The sequence below is a fragment of the Chelonia mydas genome, chromosome 7 (genome assembly GCF_015237465.2).
Source record: "Chelonia mydas isolate rCheMyd1 chromosome 7, rCheMyd1.pri.v2, whole genome shotgun sequence".
NCBI lineage: Eukaryota > Metazoa > Chordata > Testudines > Cheloniidae > Chelonia > Chelonia mydas.
In genome coordinates, this window is record NC_057853.1 from 86,702,741 (window position 1) to 86,719,303 (window position 16,563).

At 42.1% G+C, this 16,563-nt stretch overlaps 1 protein-coding gene across 1 annotated transcript in view; it reads left to right on the top strand.

Annotated features, from left to right (window-relative positions):
* PCDH15 (protocadherin related 15) overlaps positions 1-16,563 on the top strand; it is a 665,248-nt gene that overhangs the window by 246,305 nt on the left and 402,380 nt on the right. Inside the window, exon 7 of the mRNA XM_043551059.1 lies at positions 9,246-9,356. Within this exon, the coding sequence (XP_043406994.1) occupies positions 9,246-9,356 (111 nt within the window). The remainder of the gene's footprint in view (positions 1-9,245; positions 9,357-16,563) is intronic.

Genomic DNA, 16,563 nt, shown 5'->3' on the forward strand with positions numbered 1-16,563 from the left:
CTTTGCTTGACTTCAGTAAGGATTTTGTATCGATATTGTAGTTGTGATTTGAGGTTTAAGAATGATGTATGTTTTGGATCCATTTTCTGCTTGGCTGCCAAAGAAGTGCTTACTTCTCATGGCACCAATAATTTAGGAATAGTGATTTGATATTAATCAAGCTTCATTGATTTCTTTTCTGAAGAAACCTTCCTCAACAGCTGTGGATGAATCTAATTTTTGTTTGGGTTCTAATTTGTTTTTATTCTTAAGTTATTGTAAAAGTCATGTAATTAAGGTGCAAAATTCTTATTCAATTTGGCTTACATTAAACATTCCAGTCAGGTTTTAGGGCTCACCACGGCAGACAAATTTTTTTGGTCAAGTGGGATAGTGATTTATAGATTTCTGCCATTTCAAATTTTTTATCACTTTTAGTTTTGTTAGATCCTTCAGTAGCATTCCACGCTATTGAATATGATGTTCTTTTGTCACATTTCCGATCTATTGTTGGATTGTCGGATCCTACGTTGTCTTGGTTGGAGTCCTATTTAAAGTGTTGGTCAACAACTGTTATCATGTGTGCCCGCAAGGGCTTGGGGGGGAGATACCAGCGAAAGGAGGACACTCAGGCCTAAGAATAGTAAACTATGCTTTATTGAAGGAAGGAAGAACTTATGCTCCAATCTGCACGGGGAGCCCCTAGGACGCATGGAGGGGCTGCAGGGGACTCTGGCCATTTGGGACAGCTGACCAGGCAGGACTCCACCGGGGGGGGGAGTCCTCTGCGGCGCTATATTCTTCGTGCTTATCTCGGGGTTACATGGGGTCAACAGCTGGTTACATTCTTATATATATATAATTTATGCTTATTACATAAACTGACTCGTTTACAGGCAAAAATATGCTGAGCTATGCTACAATATCTTTTGGCAGGGTCTGTCGGACAAAGTTCATTGAAACTGCCTGCATCCTCCGCTTACATCCAGTCACATACTCAGTTCACCACTTAGCTCCTCGCCAATCTTTCGCAACCTTGCCCCTACACCATGGATCAGTTTAACTCTTTACTTACCTGTTTGTCCTGTGTTGTGCCTCCTGGATGTATATTAGGATAGTTTTATTGCATTCAATGACTAATAGCTGATAATTTTTAGGGAGCATGCTATATGTTTTCACTGTTATTTGGATGATATCCAGTAAAACCAAGGAATTCTATCAAGTTATCAGGCAGACATTTCTACTTTAACTGCTTATTCAATATCAGGTTATGGATGTTGGTTAATTTTATTAAATTAAACCCAGCTAACCCAGAAACTTTGCTAGTTGATTTCAGCTGTTGCATATGTGCTAGAGAATGTTATGCTGGTTGCATGCCAGTTGCCAAGTGAACTTACAGCAGTGGTTCTCAAACTTTTGTACTGGTGACCCCTTTCAAATAGCAAGCCTCTTAAGTGAGACCACCCTTATGAATTAAAAAACGCTTTTAAATATATTTAACACCATTATAAATGCTGGAGGCAAAGCAGGGTTTGGGGTGGAGGCTCACAGCTCGCAATCCCCCATGTAATAACCTTGCGACCCCTGAGGGGTCCCGACCCCCAGTTTGAGAACCCCTGACTTACAGGATGCATACTCTAGAAGACTTCCTGGTGAATTTGTAGCTTGGAGTGGAAGGAAAGCTCAGCTAGTAACTGAGCTGGGGGCTTTGATAAAATTATTTGTTTTTCCTTCAGGAAGTGTTTGGTTGCACATTTGCATCTCTGATTCTAATAACACCCAACTTCACCTAAGGAGTGAACAGTACAGTTTAGCAGGAAATATATAAAGAAGGCCTCAGGTCATCCTTGTGCCTATTCATTCCTGGGCAGGCTGTGTGCTGGTCCAGTCCTCTAGCATGATTTAGGCCAGCTTAGAAGCTGATGCAAGTTATACCAAGTCCTAGCAGCTCCAAGATGCTCATAAGTCAGCTGAAGATTTCTGAGGTGCAGAGAAGCTGAGGCCCTATCCTTCCACCATCTCTATGCCATCAGACTTTTAGGGTCTGTGTCCGTGGTAAGCCATGTAAAATAGTCCAAGCATAGGGGAGAATCTGGGCCAGAGTGAAGGTAAAATAAACTGATTGTATGGGCCTGATTTTCAGCCCCTAGCCTCCAGTTGTGTGAATAAATATTATGCATGAAATCACCGGTGCTTGTTCAGTAGATATTAAAATTAGTAAGACAAATAGTTGAAAACAAAACAATTTACAATTTTTGTGAAATTCTCATAGTTTAGATTGGAAAAAATATTAGGCAAATAATTTATTTAAAAGTGGCCTTACATTTGTTGAATGAATAACTTACCACATATTATTTAACCAGCTCTTCTGTAAACTCTTCATGCAGATGTTGGTGCTGGAAACATGTACAAGTAGGTGTGTGCGTGTGGCAGCCGCAGTGAAAATCAGGGCCTGGTTTTTATATAAGAACATGATTATCATTGTTAAATAAACATTTTTGTTGGTTCTTTTTTTAATATAGCTTCTTACTTTTTTAACTCTAATTTAATTTTTCTTTTCTATTTTTGGGTATGTTCTCTATAGCCCTTTCTTGGTGTGAGACTTTGTAAATATTTTTTCCTGTGGTTTTATCCTTTTTCATGGAGATTGCTTTAATTTAACTAACGATAGTAACATACAAAAAATGGGAAATGTAATCTAACATATTTTTTCACTCTCAAGGCCTGCTGCTTAATTATAAAGGCTGAGACCGTTTTCAAACTGTGGTACACAAGCTGATATTCCATCCACTCACTTCACAACATTTTTTTTAAGGGGGTGGTACATGAACCAGTAAAGTTTGGGAACCACTGGGCTATATCATCACCAGCACTATGCAGCCACAAAAGTGAGTATGGAGGAGTAAGGCCACCCCCTTTACACTCTTTCATGGGCAACCTGTAACCTCAGGTTGCAGCACAGGAGCAAAAGCAGGCTCTGCAAAGCCACTGCTTTCTTGTGACCTCCACACAGACGAGAGGGAGGGATTAGATTGAGCTTTGGTTCTCCTCCCAGCAAGTGCAGCATCCATGTAGCTGCACCAAGTGAGATGCTACAAACAGCTATGTGTTTCCCCTTGCTTAGGATAGATTGTGAATGAAGATGTCCAAAATACTAAAGGGAGATGTCTGTAGTCTTGGTAAAGTTGCATACCAAAAATAAGCACAAATTTGGTGGCAATGAAAAACTAATAGGTAGGTAGCTATTAACCTCTACTGAAAAGATTCACAAATGTGCATTGTCTGCCTGTCTAATTAAACATCAAGAGTTGTCATACATTTCTACTCTAACTGCTTATTCAATATCAGGTTATTCTCATTCAACAAAGCTCCAATGTTTAGATACTTCTGATAACTTCTTAAGACCTTCTTTTTGTATAGAGTCAGGGGTTATATCCATTAGATTTGTCAATATTCGTACTGTCACCTTTTGTAACTAGAACATCTTTCTACCCAAAGGATGGGATTGGGTAGAAGCTTCAGCTCTGGGACCCTCCCATTTTGCAGGGTCCTAGAGCCTGGTCTCCAGCCAATGTCTGGAAGTCTGTACAGCAATGAAAAAGCCCCACAGACTGATCCCGGCAAGCCTGGGTTGCCTGGCATGGGTCAATCATGGGTTTTTCTTTGCTGTGTAGACATACACTAAGGCCCAGTAACCCCTAGAGGCCCAGAACTGTCAGCACAGGGCAGCAGCAGCTATCAACCCATATGAATCTCGTCTGCTTTGGGGTTCAGAGCATACCTAGCCTAATATTAGACAGTTCCTCAGGAAAGTCTGTCGCCAGCTTTCTTTGTGCAGCAGTATTGCCAGAATCTCTGCAGTGCTGCATGCTGCAGACCCCCTGAGGCACCCCCTTCCTGTCCCCAGACCTAGCACATCCTTTATCCCAGGACTTGCCAGGGGTTCCTTGAAGCCTGGATGTCTTCCTCAGTTCCTGTTTTCACCCATCTGAATCTGGTTCTATTAGGGTCCCTTTATGTTGCTCTGGCACTTTATCTCTCAGGTAAAAGGGTCCAGAGCCATCATGGAAATCTCACTCATGGATTAGAAGTGGCATATGCATTTACATTGTGATACTGTACAGTAATCACAAATGCTTGCAGTTATTTACTTAATTCACAACATCTCTGCCATATATTAGCAAATTCCTTTTAAAAAAATATTGAGGCAAAAACTGCTGGCTCTCTCTACTGAGTGGAAAACTGCCAGACAGCGGAAACCCAAAGGACAGCACTTACCACACATCTGAATGTTGCAACATGCTGCTCCTACTGCTAAAGTGGAGAACCAATTTCCAGTGACTTTCTTGCATTGCTGTGCAGAGTGAAGAAAATTAGTGTGTGTGATCATGGGCAAAACTGGAGAGGTTAATGCTACAATTGCCTTCAACCAGCATTGGGCTTCAGAGAAATGGTGTGCAAAATGGCCTTAGAAATGGTTGTTCAAAGTTGAACTTCAGAGCAACTTACCTACCACTCATGATTTTAAGAGTTTCTCCAATTAACTTTCCTCCTTCTTTTCAGTCCATACACATAGCCTTGAACCCTTCCTAACTCCTGATTGGATTCCTTGTCCCTTTTAGCTGTTTAATATCCCATTCCAACCCACCAGCCACCAGTCCCTTCTTGGTTCTGACCCATTTACCTAGGTGCTGTACAACTCTCACCCATCTGTGTATTACTGGTCCATTAGTGGAACTATGCCAATAAACACCAGCTACCCCCTCATTCAAGCAGTACTATGTTTAAATTGGTTCTCACCCTGTATAATCGACTTCATAATCAATACGTTTGTACTTGCTTGTCAACTCCCTTTGTACTTCTATTTGCTCCCCTCCCAGCCTCGATTCTGACTGGCAACTACCTCCCAGACTTTTCAGAACTGCTGTCCCCTCTCCTCCTAACTACATCAGCCACATCAGGTTTCTCCCTTTCCCACTCCCATTATCACCAATGGCTGATGCCAGTTCAACCTGGCAGCCTGCCCATCTTCACAACTGCTGAACATTCCCCTAAACAGTCTCTTACATTGGGGCCATATCATCATCTGGTGTAAAATGTTGTAGATCCATTTACTACAATGGGGTGATACTGATTTACACCGACTAAGAATCTGGTGGTTTTTTCCCTATTGCACTCTCCATGCACATTAGCACTCCTGATCCAACCCTTTCATCTCTCTGCACTCGTCCCATCCCCAACCCCTACTCTGATTGGTCTCCCATACTACTTCATCCTTACAACATTCCATTCCACAGCAGCAAATGTTAGCAGGACCTCACCCATCTATGGCAGAACTGTAGGCCCATCTCATGTTTTCTGAATAGAGATCCATACATGAAATCAGTCCACATCTCCCCTCCTGTGCTTGGTCAATTCACAGAAAATTGAAACTCATTTAACTAAAATGTTTTTCTTATATTAGTGCACAAAACTCTATGTTGTATCTGAGTTAAGGTTCCTCTATACATAACGTACCTAACACAAAAGCAAGAAAGTGATAAATTAAGGCATCTGACATGGCATACCTTTTACTCCTCAACACAGAGATGACACCTCACCAGTAAGAAAACCGTCATGCCCCAAACCACCTATAACCCAACACCTCTACTGCCTCCCATGATTCCTCCCATGACATTGCATCACTCTATTAGTATTACATTTTGGCTAAATTTGTGTGACTTTTTTTTAAGTGTGCATGAATATGAATGGGCCTCCAGGAACTCTGTCTGGGTTACTTTTTTTTTTTCCATGGCTTCTAATATTTGCCATTCAGAATCCTTGTTTTGTCAATTAATATTTTATTTGTTTAAAATAAACACAGCATTGCATTATGGCACATTATTGCACAAGCATCATTGCATTATTATTAAATGCTAAAGCAGTCATTCACAACGTGGTATCATACAGCAATGTGCTTGCTTTGTATTGTTGTTTTTTTAAATGCTGTAGTTTTAGGTTTATATTAGAGTATGTATTATGAAAACCCAGTAGCCTATTTCTTAGTGCTGGGTAGAGAACACATAGCCATGATAGTTTTTAACCTAAAGTGGATTTTTTTTTTACACTGAAACACCTGAAGCAAAAAAAAAAAAAAAAGCTTCCCTCACTCAAAATCTACACCTGCCTTCAATCTGAAAAGACACTGCTGCGGTTGGTAAGACTAAATTTTAACTTTCTATGACAGTTTTACCATTTTAAAGTTCTTCTTGCCTTGAGGGATATTTTAAATTATTCTCCTTTGCTCTTGCTATCTCACTAGCTCTACTTTAGTTTTTTTTCTGCTTCCATATGAAATGTTTGCATTTCAGTAGATTTTTTTCAGTGTGTCTCTCCAATGCTGACTGTGCTTATTTTTGTCCAAAAAGACATAACTGTTAAATAAAAGTAAACAGAATAGCAAACAACTGCTATTGGTAACATGGCCGACTTGTAATATGGACCACTTGTGTACTGAAAAATCAGTCACAATTTAAACAAACTTTTTCAACTCTGAATTATTCACCATTAGGGAAAAAAGCTTGCCGTAATAGTCTGTTTAAGGAAAGAAAATACTTTGTTCTTCTACAAAGCGTTTCACTGATGGATCTTAAAGTATTTTATAAACATTATCTCCACAACTTACCTGTAAATTAAATAAATATCTCAATTTTACAGATGGGAAAACTGAGGCACAAAAAGATTCTTAATGTTACAGATTTCAGAGTAGCAGCCATGTTAGTCTGTATTCGCAAAAAGAAAAGGAGTACTTGTGGCACCTTAGAGACTAACAAATTTACTTGAGCATAAGCTTCTGTGAGCTACAGCTCACTTCATCGGATGCATTCAGTGGAAAATACAGTGGGGAGATTTATATACATAGAGAACGTGAAACAATGGGTGTTACCATACACACTGTAAGGAGAGTGATCACTTAAGATGAGCTATTACCAGCAGGAGAGCGGGGGGGGGGGGGGGGGCGGGAGGGAGAAGAAAACCTTTTGTAGTGATAATCAAGGTTGGCCATTTCCAGCAGTTGACAAGAACGTCTGAAGAACAGTGGGGGGAAATAAACATGGGGAAATAGTTTTACTTTGTGTAATGACCCATCCACTCCCAGTCTCTATTCAAGCCTAAGTTAATTGTATCCAGTTTGCAAATTAATTCCAATTCAGCAGTCTCTTGTTGGAGTCTGTTTTTGAAGTCTTTTTGTTGAAGAATTGCCACTTTTAGGTCTGTAATCGAGTGACCAAAGAGATTGAAGTGTTCTCCGACTGGTTTTTGAATGTTATAATTCTTGGCGTCTGATTTGTGTCCATTTATTCTTTTATGTAGAGACTGTCCAGTTTGACCAATGTACATGGCAGAGGGGCATTGCTGGCAGATGACGGCATATATCACATTGGTAGATGTGCAGGTGAACGAGCCTCTGATAGTGTGGCTGATGTGATTAGGCCCTATGATGGTGTCCCCTGAATAGATATGTGGACACAGTTGGCAACGGGTTTTGTTGCAAGGATAGGTTCCTGGGTTAGTGGTTCTGTTGTGTGGTGTGTGGTTGCTGGTGAGTATTTGCTTCAGGTTGGGGGGCTGTCTGTAAGCAAGGACTGGCCTGTCTCCCAAGATCTGTGAGAGTGATGGGTCGTCCTTCAGGATAGGTTGTAGATCCTTGATGATGCGTTGGAGAGGTTTTAGTTGGGGGCTGAAGGTGACAGCTAGTGGCGTTCTGTTATTTTCTTTGTTGGGCCTGTCCTGTAGTAGGTAACTTCTGGGTACTCTTCTGGCTCTGTCAATCTGTTTCTTCACTTCAGCAGGTGGGTATTGTAGTTTTAAGAATGCTTGATAGAGATCTTATAGGCATTTGTCTCTGTCTGAGGGGTTGGAGCAAATGCGGTTGTATTGTAGAGCTTGGCTGTAGACAATGAATCGTGTGGTGTGGTCTGGGTGAAAGCTGGAGGCATGTAGGTAGGAATAGCGGTCAGTAGGTTTCCGGTATAGGGTGGTGTTTATGTGACCATCGCTTATTAGCACCATATGTCCAGGAAGTAGATCTCTTGGGTGGACTGGTCCAGGCTGAGGTTGATGGTGGGATGGAAATTGTTGAATGTTACAGAGATAGTCGTTGACAGAACTGAGAACATGGTCTTGATCAACTGTCTCTAAATTCTGTGTTTCAACTTCTAGATTATCTTCTTTCAAAATGGGCTGTCAAAGAAAATCAGTTTTAGTCTTATGCAACATGGTAGTTTCAGTACTGTAAAATGAAATCGGTTTATTTAAGTAAGTGGAAATATAGTGGAAATAGAATTTCACCTTTGATTAAATAAGATGCAAAATAAGTAAGGCTTAACTTTAATCATATAAATAACTCCATCTCTATCCAGCAAAAAGACACAGTTGGATTTAAGCATATGCTTAAATATGTTGCTGAACTGAGGTCTAAATGGGGGTCTCTACTTTACCGTTCTTCTTTTTTAACTTTTTTGCATCTCCCCACAAAATTGGAAAATGCAGGGGAGGGTAGTTTTTCTCCTTCCTCTGTGGCATGGGTCACTTGCTGATGTAAACTAGAGTAAATGGTGAATTCGCTTTAACTTGAAGTCTTTAAATCATGATCTGAGGACTTCAGTAACTCTGCCAAAATTATGGGTCTATTACAGGAGTGGATGGGTAAGATTCTGTGTCCTGTGATGTGAAGAAGGTCAGACTAGGTGATCATGATTGTCCTTAAAGTCAATGAGGCTACGAATTTTTTTTTTTTTTAAAGATTCTGATACTTGAAAGTACTTTCTCAGCAGCAGGAAATCTTCCTTGAATATAGGAAAGGACAACAGGAAGAAATCAAAGAACGTGAATATGTTTTGATAAACAGAAAAAAGTTGTTTTGAACTCCCCTATCTGCAGTGTCCATCAATGATACAATACTCTGAAAAGGAAATATAAGAAAGACTAGTGTTCCCAAGTCTCTGCTAACAAGTAGCCCATGACATTTTATGAATGGAAGTAATAATACATGAAAAAGATTGTGGTGCCAAGTTACCTACAGAATCTTTATTATGGGTTTCATATGAAACACACTTGATCAAATAAAAATGTACAAAGAACTGATCAGACAAATTAATGAGAACACTACCCTAATAGATCCTTGATTACCATATAATATATCTATCCATTGTAAGCCGTCTGCATTAATTAACATTAAAATACAGCATATGAATTCTTATTTTTTTTTGTTTTGGCTTTTGCAGACATCCAACAGGACCTTTGACATTCCTCTCACTTTGTCTGGAGCAGTAGTTTTACGGGAGAGACTAAATTATGAAGAAAAGACACGTTATTTTGTTATTGTTCAAGCAAATGTAAGTATGGATTCCAAAATGGTTATTTCTGTCATCAGTTCTTCAGGAGCAGGGGATAGGGTGTGAAGAAGTCTTTTCTACATGCTCTTTTTCTTAAGTCACCAGTGTTGAGATGTTGCCTAATATCTCTTTAGTCCTTATCATCTTTTAACACAGTTTGGCATATTGCTGGTTAGAACAAAGACATTCATGTTGTGAAATAAGACATTCTTTTGGCATGAGGAATAGATTGTATATTTTAAGTATAGTGCATGTAGAAAAGTACATTCTAGTGTCACAGAGTTTTTTCTGACATATCTAGCTATACTAATGTGATCTGAAATTAGTTTAATGGATACAGTTTAACTGTATCCCTGAGCTTTGAAATGCAGCCTTCTAAAACGAGGCAATTTTTCTTTCAATTCACACTGTATTTGTGTTAAGTGTTTTTTACAGCATGACTAGCAGTGGATAATGCATGCTGAGAATAAAAGTGACATTTAAACTGTATCTAATATAGCTGTCATTGGGAGAAGACTTTAGGTGTCTTGGAAGACAATGAAAATTATTTTTCCTGTTCCTATGCAGCAGTTATAAATTCCACACAAATGGTGTAGTGGTTGAACAGGATGCTCTCAAATAACCTTCGAAGTGTTTGCTCCTGAAAATATCTATTTGCATTTGTACTGCCTTGTTCAATGTTGTGCCAAAGAAAGGAAAGAATCCACTTGAAAATTCACCCTCTTCTTTAATAAATATCTCAGGCTTTTTGTATTAATCCAGATTAAAACAGATTTTAGACCTTAGAATTTGCAAAGAGGACCACAGTGATCTTTGTTCTTCTCTGGGAGCGCCACATGGGACAGAAACCAGGCTGGACTTCCCCTCTCCCAAATCCAACACTGTGTCTCAATGGCCCATCCCCACCTCACCTCCGGGGACTTCACCTAGGGCTGGAACTCATGCAACAAGTTTGGGGAAGAAAGAGAGCCAGGGCTGGCTCTCCCCAGCATCTGGTTTTGGTGGCTTATTCTTCCACTTTAGGGACACTAGATGGGATAAGAGCTCCTCTCGGCTCCTGAGCTGGAAAGAGAGAGAGAGCTTGGCTGGGTGGGGCTCCTCCATCACCGACAAGCCACAGGACCTGGTCCCAACAGTCCATCCGTGCTGGGGGATAACAAACTTCCGTTGCTGCTGCTGCCTGATATAGTTAGTTATGTAGCCTAAGTGGTAGTAATCTGTACTGTATTGCTGAGTAATCTCTACTGTATTGCTGAAGGGTCAGAGTTCAAACCCTGCTGATCATATGTGATGGAGGGGTTGTTATAGCTGCACAGAATAGTATTTGCTTTTTCTAGTCGTTTTTAATAATGAAGAAAAAGGCAAGTTACATACAAAAATAAGTTAAAATAATGTTATTTAGGTTGCAAAGTTAACTATGAAAAAAGTTAGGAAATGGCAGAGTTATCGTTGCCCCCGCTCTCATTGTGCGTATGCATTGTGATACTGTCTTTAATTACATACTGTTATTTCTACCGCCCATCTGCCCCCTTCAGTGCACAGGATGGATGCACAGGGGAGCTGAATTAAGGTTGCATGGGCAACTATAAATCTGGCATTTCATAGCTTTCAAGTGTTGGACTTTGCAATGTAAATAGCATGCTCTTAAAGTAATATATTTGGAATAGAATATATGGAATATAAATTGATCATTTTGGGTGAAAAGTGCTACATAAAAGTAAAATAGTTGCTGCTAGTATTGATTATTATTATTTATTATGATATGAGAATACAAAAGGGAAACTGAGGACTTTTGTGCGTTCCCACTTGTGGGATTGCATCTCCTGGCAGTGATCATGTAGATTCCCCGGTCAAAGCAGTATCCCTTTTGGGGAGGGGGTGCATGAATGCCTTTGCATGGCTTCTTCTATCAGATGCCTTACAATATATAAAGCAATACAGCACCTCTACTCCAAGTGCCTCAGTTCCATTTTAACTTTCCCAGATTTCTTCAGATCCATCCAGGGTCACACCAGTACCAGGAAATGCACATCATGCTCTGTTTCGGTTACAAAATTGGAGACACATATTTGCTGCCTAGTATCCATATGCAAGCAACACTCTCCCACACAGTGTGTGATGTGCAGGGCTTTCACTAGGACTAGAAGCTCAGACTTCAGGCTCATCCAGATTTTGAATGGCATTAGCTTTTCAGCATTAGCCTTGGCCTCTACCAAGGGTTAAAGCCCCAGACTCCTCTACCTAACACCAGGGACTCTTCTATCTCCCACAGTCCCTCAGGACCTATGGCACCTATTAAAGCTCTAATGCAGAGGTGGGCAAACTTTTTGGCCCGAGGGCCACATCTGGGTGGGGAAATTACATGCAGGGCCATGAATGTAGGGCTGGGGGTTGTGGTGCGGGAGGGAGTGCGGGGTGTGGGAGGGGGTGCAGTGTGCAGGAAGGGGCTCAGGACAAAGGGTTGGGGCGCAGGAGGGGTGCGGGCTGTACGAGGGGACTCAGGGCAGGGGGTTGGGCTGCAGGAGGGTGCGGGGTGTGGCAGGGGTTGAGGTGTAGGAGGGGTGCAGAAGGGGGCTTAGAGCAGGGGGGCTGGGTGCAGGAGGGGTGTGGCGGGGGTTGGGGTGCGGGGTGCAGGAGGGGTTCAGGATACAGGCTCGGGCCCAGCGCCGCTTACCTGAAGCAGCTCCGGGATGGCAGCAGCGTGCAGCAGGGCTCAGGCAGGTTGCCTGCCTACCTGCCCTGGCCCCGCACTGCTCCTGGAAGCAGCAGGCTCCAAGTCCCTGCGGCCCCTGGGGGAAGGGGAGCAGAGGGCTCCGTGCGCTAGCCTCGCCTGCGGGTACCTCCCCCAAAGCTCCCATTGGCTGCGGTTCCCTGTTCCCGGCCAATGGGAGCTGCGGGGGACGGTGCCTGCAGGCGAGGGCAGCGCGTGGAGTCTTCTGCCCCCCTTCCCCAGGGGCCACAGGGACGTGGTGCTGGCCACTTCCGGGAGTGGCACGGGGCCCATGGCAGGGGAGGGGGCAATCCTGGGGGCTGGTTCCAAATCCCTGACAGGCCGGATCCCGCCCATGGGCCGTAGTTTGCCTACCCCTGCTCTAATACCTAAGCCATCTTTAACTGGCTTTCCAGGACCAACTAAATTGATATCTACTCCTACCTGAACCCCTGGGCTTCTCCTTGACTACCATGGCATCAACCATACCTCTGGAACCCAGCACTGACACAGTACTGGCTCACGTGTCCAAAAACTGTTCTTTCCAAATGGGAGGAAAAGTCCAAGCACCCCACCACTTAAAACTTCAAAAAACAAAAATTGGATGAAGCACCACTCTGTCTTCACGTGGCTCAGGGCAGGAGCTCTTAGTGCTACGCTCACCAGTGCAGTGTCTTCTGTTGCCTGCGTTGAAAATGCAGGCACTAACCTCTGAAAATACTTCCCTACTAAGAATTCCTTGAACCCCATCTGTCTTCTCATGTATGGACATTAGGCCCCCAGCAACAATCCTGGCCTCTGCCTTCCTGACTCTGTTCCAGGTCAGATCACTCTCCTAGGCTCCTATCCAGATTCATCCCATTCTGGGGAGTGGTTTGGGCAGCCTTGGTGCCATCTGAGGCAAATTTTGAGGGTCTCTCCAGCTTCTTTTTGGAACCAGAACAGGTGTCTGACTCCTAGAAGAAGTCCGATTCATGAAGAACTTTTCACCCATCTTCCACCTAAGTAACACTGCTCACTGGTCTCTCAGAAATGAGAATGCACAAAGTCTCCCAAAGAAAAAAGAAAGGTTACCTACCAGCAGGGGTGAAAGTAACTTAAAGCACTTACTGGTACTCCAGAGTCCTGAGCAGGCGGGGCGTGGCCTCAACCGGAAGAGGTGGGACCTTTAAATACCCAGGCCCTTTAAAACACCCCTGGAACTACCAGCTGCAGTGGCGGCTGGGAGCCCTGGGGCTCAGGGACAATCTAAAGGGCCCGGGGCTCCAGCTGCTGCTACTGCAGCGGAGCTCCGGGCCCTTTAAATCTTTGCCCAAGCCCTGCTGCCGGAGCCCCGGGGTAGCAGCAGCAGGGCGCCAGTGGTGATTTAAAGGGCCTGGGGCTCCCTGCAGCAGCCGGAGCCCCGGGCCCTTTAAATCACCACTGGAGCCCTGCCGCTGCTACCCCAGGGCTCTGGCAGTGAGGCTCAGGAGGCAATTTAAAGGGCCCGGGGCTCTGGCTGCTGCAGGGAGCCCCGGGCCCTTTAAATCGCCAGCTTGGGGAAGCCAGTCCGGTCCAGCATGGCATACTGGCTCTTGCCGGTACGCCATACCGGACCGGACCGGCTTACTTTCACCTCTGCTTAACGGTAACTAGTTCTTCTTTGGGCATTGATACTTCCTGTCTGCCGTCCCTTCTATCTGAGTTCTAAATGCCATGGGATTCTGTGATTCAGTGGAGAAGGCAGTGAAACAGTTGGGATGGGAGAGGAAGAAGGTTGGCTCTCCTGTATGTAAAGTTAGGGTGTTGGCTCCCAATGTTTATTGGTTCACATACTAAATAATTTTAAAAATGTGAAGTGAATGGATGAAACATCAAATTCACATACAACTAGTGACAGATGTACCACAATTTAGGAACTCCTGGACTTTGGTGAGTGACATCTTTTTTTGAACTCTGGTCACTGCTACAAATATAAGCCCTGAATCTGCAAAGGCTTGCATACTTAACTGTAAGTCCTATTAGTTCTATTGAATTCAGCAGGATTATTCATGTGCTTCAAGTTAAGCACAAGTGTAAATCTTTGGAGGATTAGTATCATAGTGACCCATCCCATATAATTTCCATAATAAAGCTACTTATATGAATGAGAACTACTTGAGTGAGTAAAGGTTGCATGCTTAGGCCGGAATACCCATTATTTCAATCACTGCATGCTCAAATCTGGTACTGTAATCAAATGGGAATTGATTTCAATGAAGTTTTGAGTGCTCAGGTGTTGTAGAAGTGATCTCAGAGAATAGTTTATTTACCAAAAAATGCAGTTTTCATCAACTCAAAACTATTCACAAATTTGCAGAATTTTTTTAGCCACATTTTTTTTCAGGCTGGATTCACAAGGGGACTTAGGTGCCATTAACAAAATGGTCAGAGGAGGTAGTGGTTGTGGTGCTCCCCTTATGCCTAATATCCCAGTGGTTAGCATCTTCGCTGGGGCTATGGAAGACTGAATTCAAATTCCCTTTCTGGAGCAGGGAATTCAATGCATGCCTTCCTCCCCCAGGTAAGTACTCTTACCACCACACTATAGAGTATTCTGGGGTAGGTCTTTGTGTCTCTCCTATTGAAGTTGTTCCACTTTGTATAATAAATAGTCATTGGGCCAGAGAAAGTGAGGATAATTTTATAGTCTAGTGGTTAGAGCTCTCACCTGGGAGTAGGGAGACCAAGTAGAAGTTCCTACTCCTGTTACTATTTCATTATTTATGCATATTATCTTGAAAGAGAAAGTGGAGTGTTAGGTGAAGATCAGACCAAGTATCTTATTTATCCAGTCTAATGCTTTTCATTCCAGAGGATCAAAAAGTACTTAAATTGCTGTGTTAAAAAGGCACCATATCATCCTCAATTGAAATGCAACTACTCCTGGGGTGAAGCACAGAAGCTGTTTCTGTTTAACAATGTACAGCAAAATTAGTCATCATTTTAAGACAGAAGAATATCATAGTCATTTGAAACAAAAGGAAAGTTTTGCAAGTTTTCACTAGGATTTTCTCCAGTTAATATATTTTTGCTTAATTCTGTTTTTAATCAAGATGTAGCATCAATTACAAAATATTCTGTATAATAAACTAAAAAAGATGGCATGGCCCCCAATTTGACGAGATTACAAGTTTGGTTAATAAAGGTATCTGTGTTGATATAATACTTAACTTCTGTAAGGCATTTCACACTATGATTTAAAAAAAACATAACAGGACATTTTGATTAAAAATAATTGCACTACACAAAATCAGTGTAGCCCATATTACAGGGATAAAAATTGATTAACTGATAGAACTCAAAAGTACTTGTAAATGGGGAATCATAATTCATAAGGGGTATTTCTAGTGGGATACTGCAGGGATCTGTTCTTGGCAATTCAGTATCTTTATCAATGATCTGAAAGAAAATATAAAAGACATTTCTGGCAAAATTTGCAGATAACACCAATATTGGTGGTGTGGTAAATAATTATGCAAACAGGTCAGTTGTACAAACCAATCTGAATCACTTGATAAGGTGATCTCATTTGAACAGCAGGTTTTTAATATAGCTGAACACCAGGTCATACATGTAGAAATGAGCAATGTAAGTCATACTTATAAAGTGAGAGGAAGGTTCCTGAAATGCAATGGCAATGAAAAGGACCTAGAGTTAATGTTTATACAATCACTAACTATGAGCTCATGGTGTGGTGTAGCAAAGATGGCAATCCCAATCCTGGGTTGCCTAAGTAAGGAAATATCAAGTAGGAGTAGGGAGGTAGTATTACCCCTGTGTACAACATTAGCGAGACCATTACTGAAAGATTGTGTCCAGTTCTGGAGTTCACACTCCAAAAAGGTTGCTGACCAATTGGAAAGGTTCAGCAAAGAGCAACAAGAATATGATTCAAGGTCTGGAAAACATGTCTTATAGGATATGTCTACACTGCAAGTGAAGGTACATTTGTAGCACAGATCGGCATACCCATACTAACGTTAGCTTAGCTAGTACAGGTAACAATAGTAGCAGAGTTGGTAGCATGGGCTTCAGCGCAGGCTCGCGATATGAGTAAAATACAGGATCCCCAGTGTGCTTGTGCTGGGGTAGCCTGCCTATGCTGAAGCTTATTCCTCCTCATCTGCATTATTATTGTCACCTTTGCAGGTAGATTAAAGCTAACACATGTGCTACAATCACATCTTCACTGGCCATGTAGAAATACCTACATAGCCATGGTGATACATTTAAGAAGCTCAATCTTGTTTTAAAAGTACCTACATAAGGAAAACATTTCTGATACTATATATCATTAATCTTCCAGAGAAAAAAAATAACAAGAGCCAGTGGGTTGGAAGCTAGGCTAGAGAAATTCAGGCTAGAAATAGGATGCATATTTTTAAACATTGGAACAATTTACCTAGGGCTGTGGTAGATTTTACATAATGTGAACTCTTTACATCAAGACTGGATATCTTTCTAAAAGATATTCTG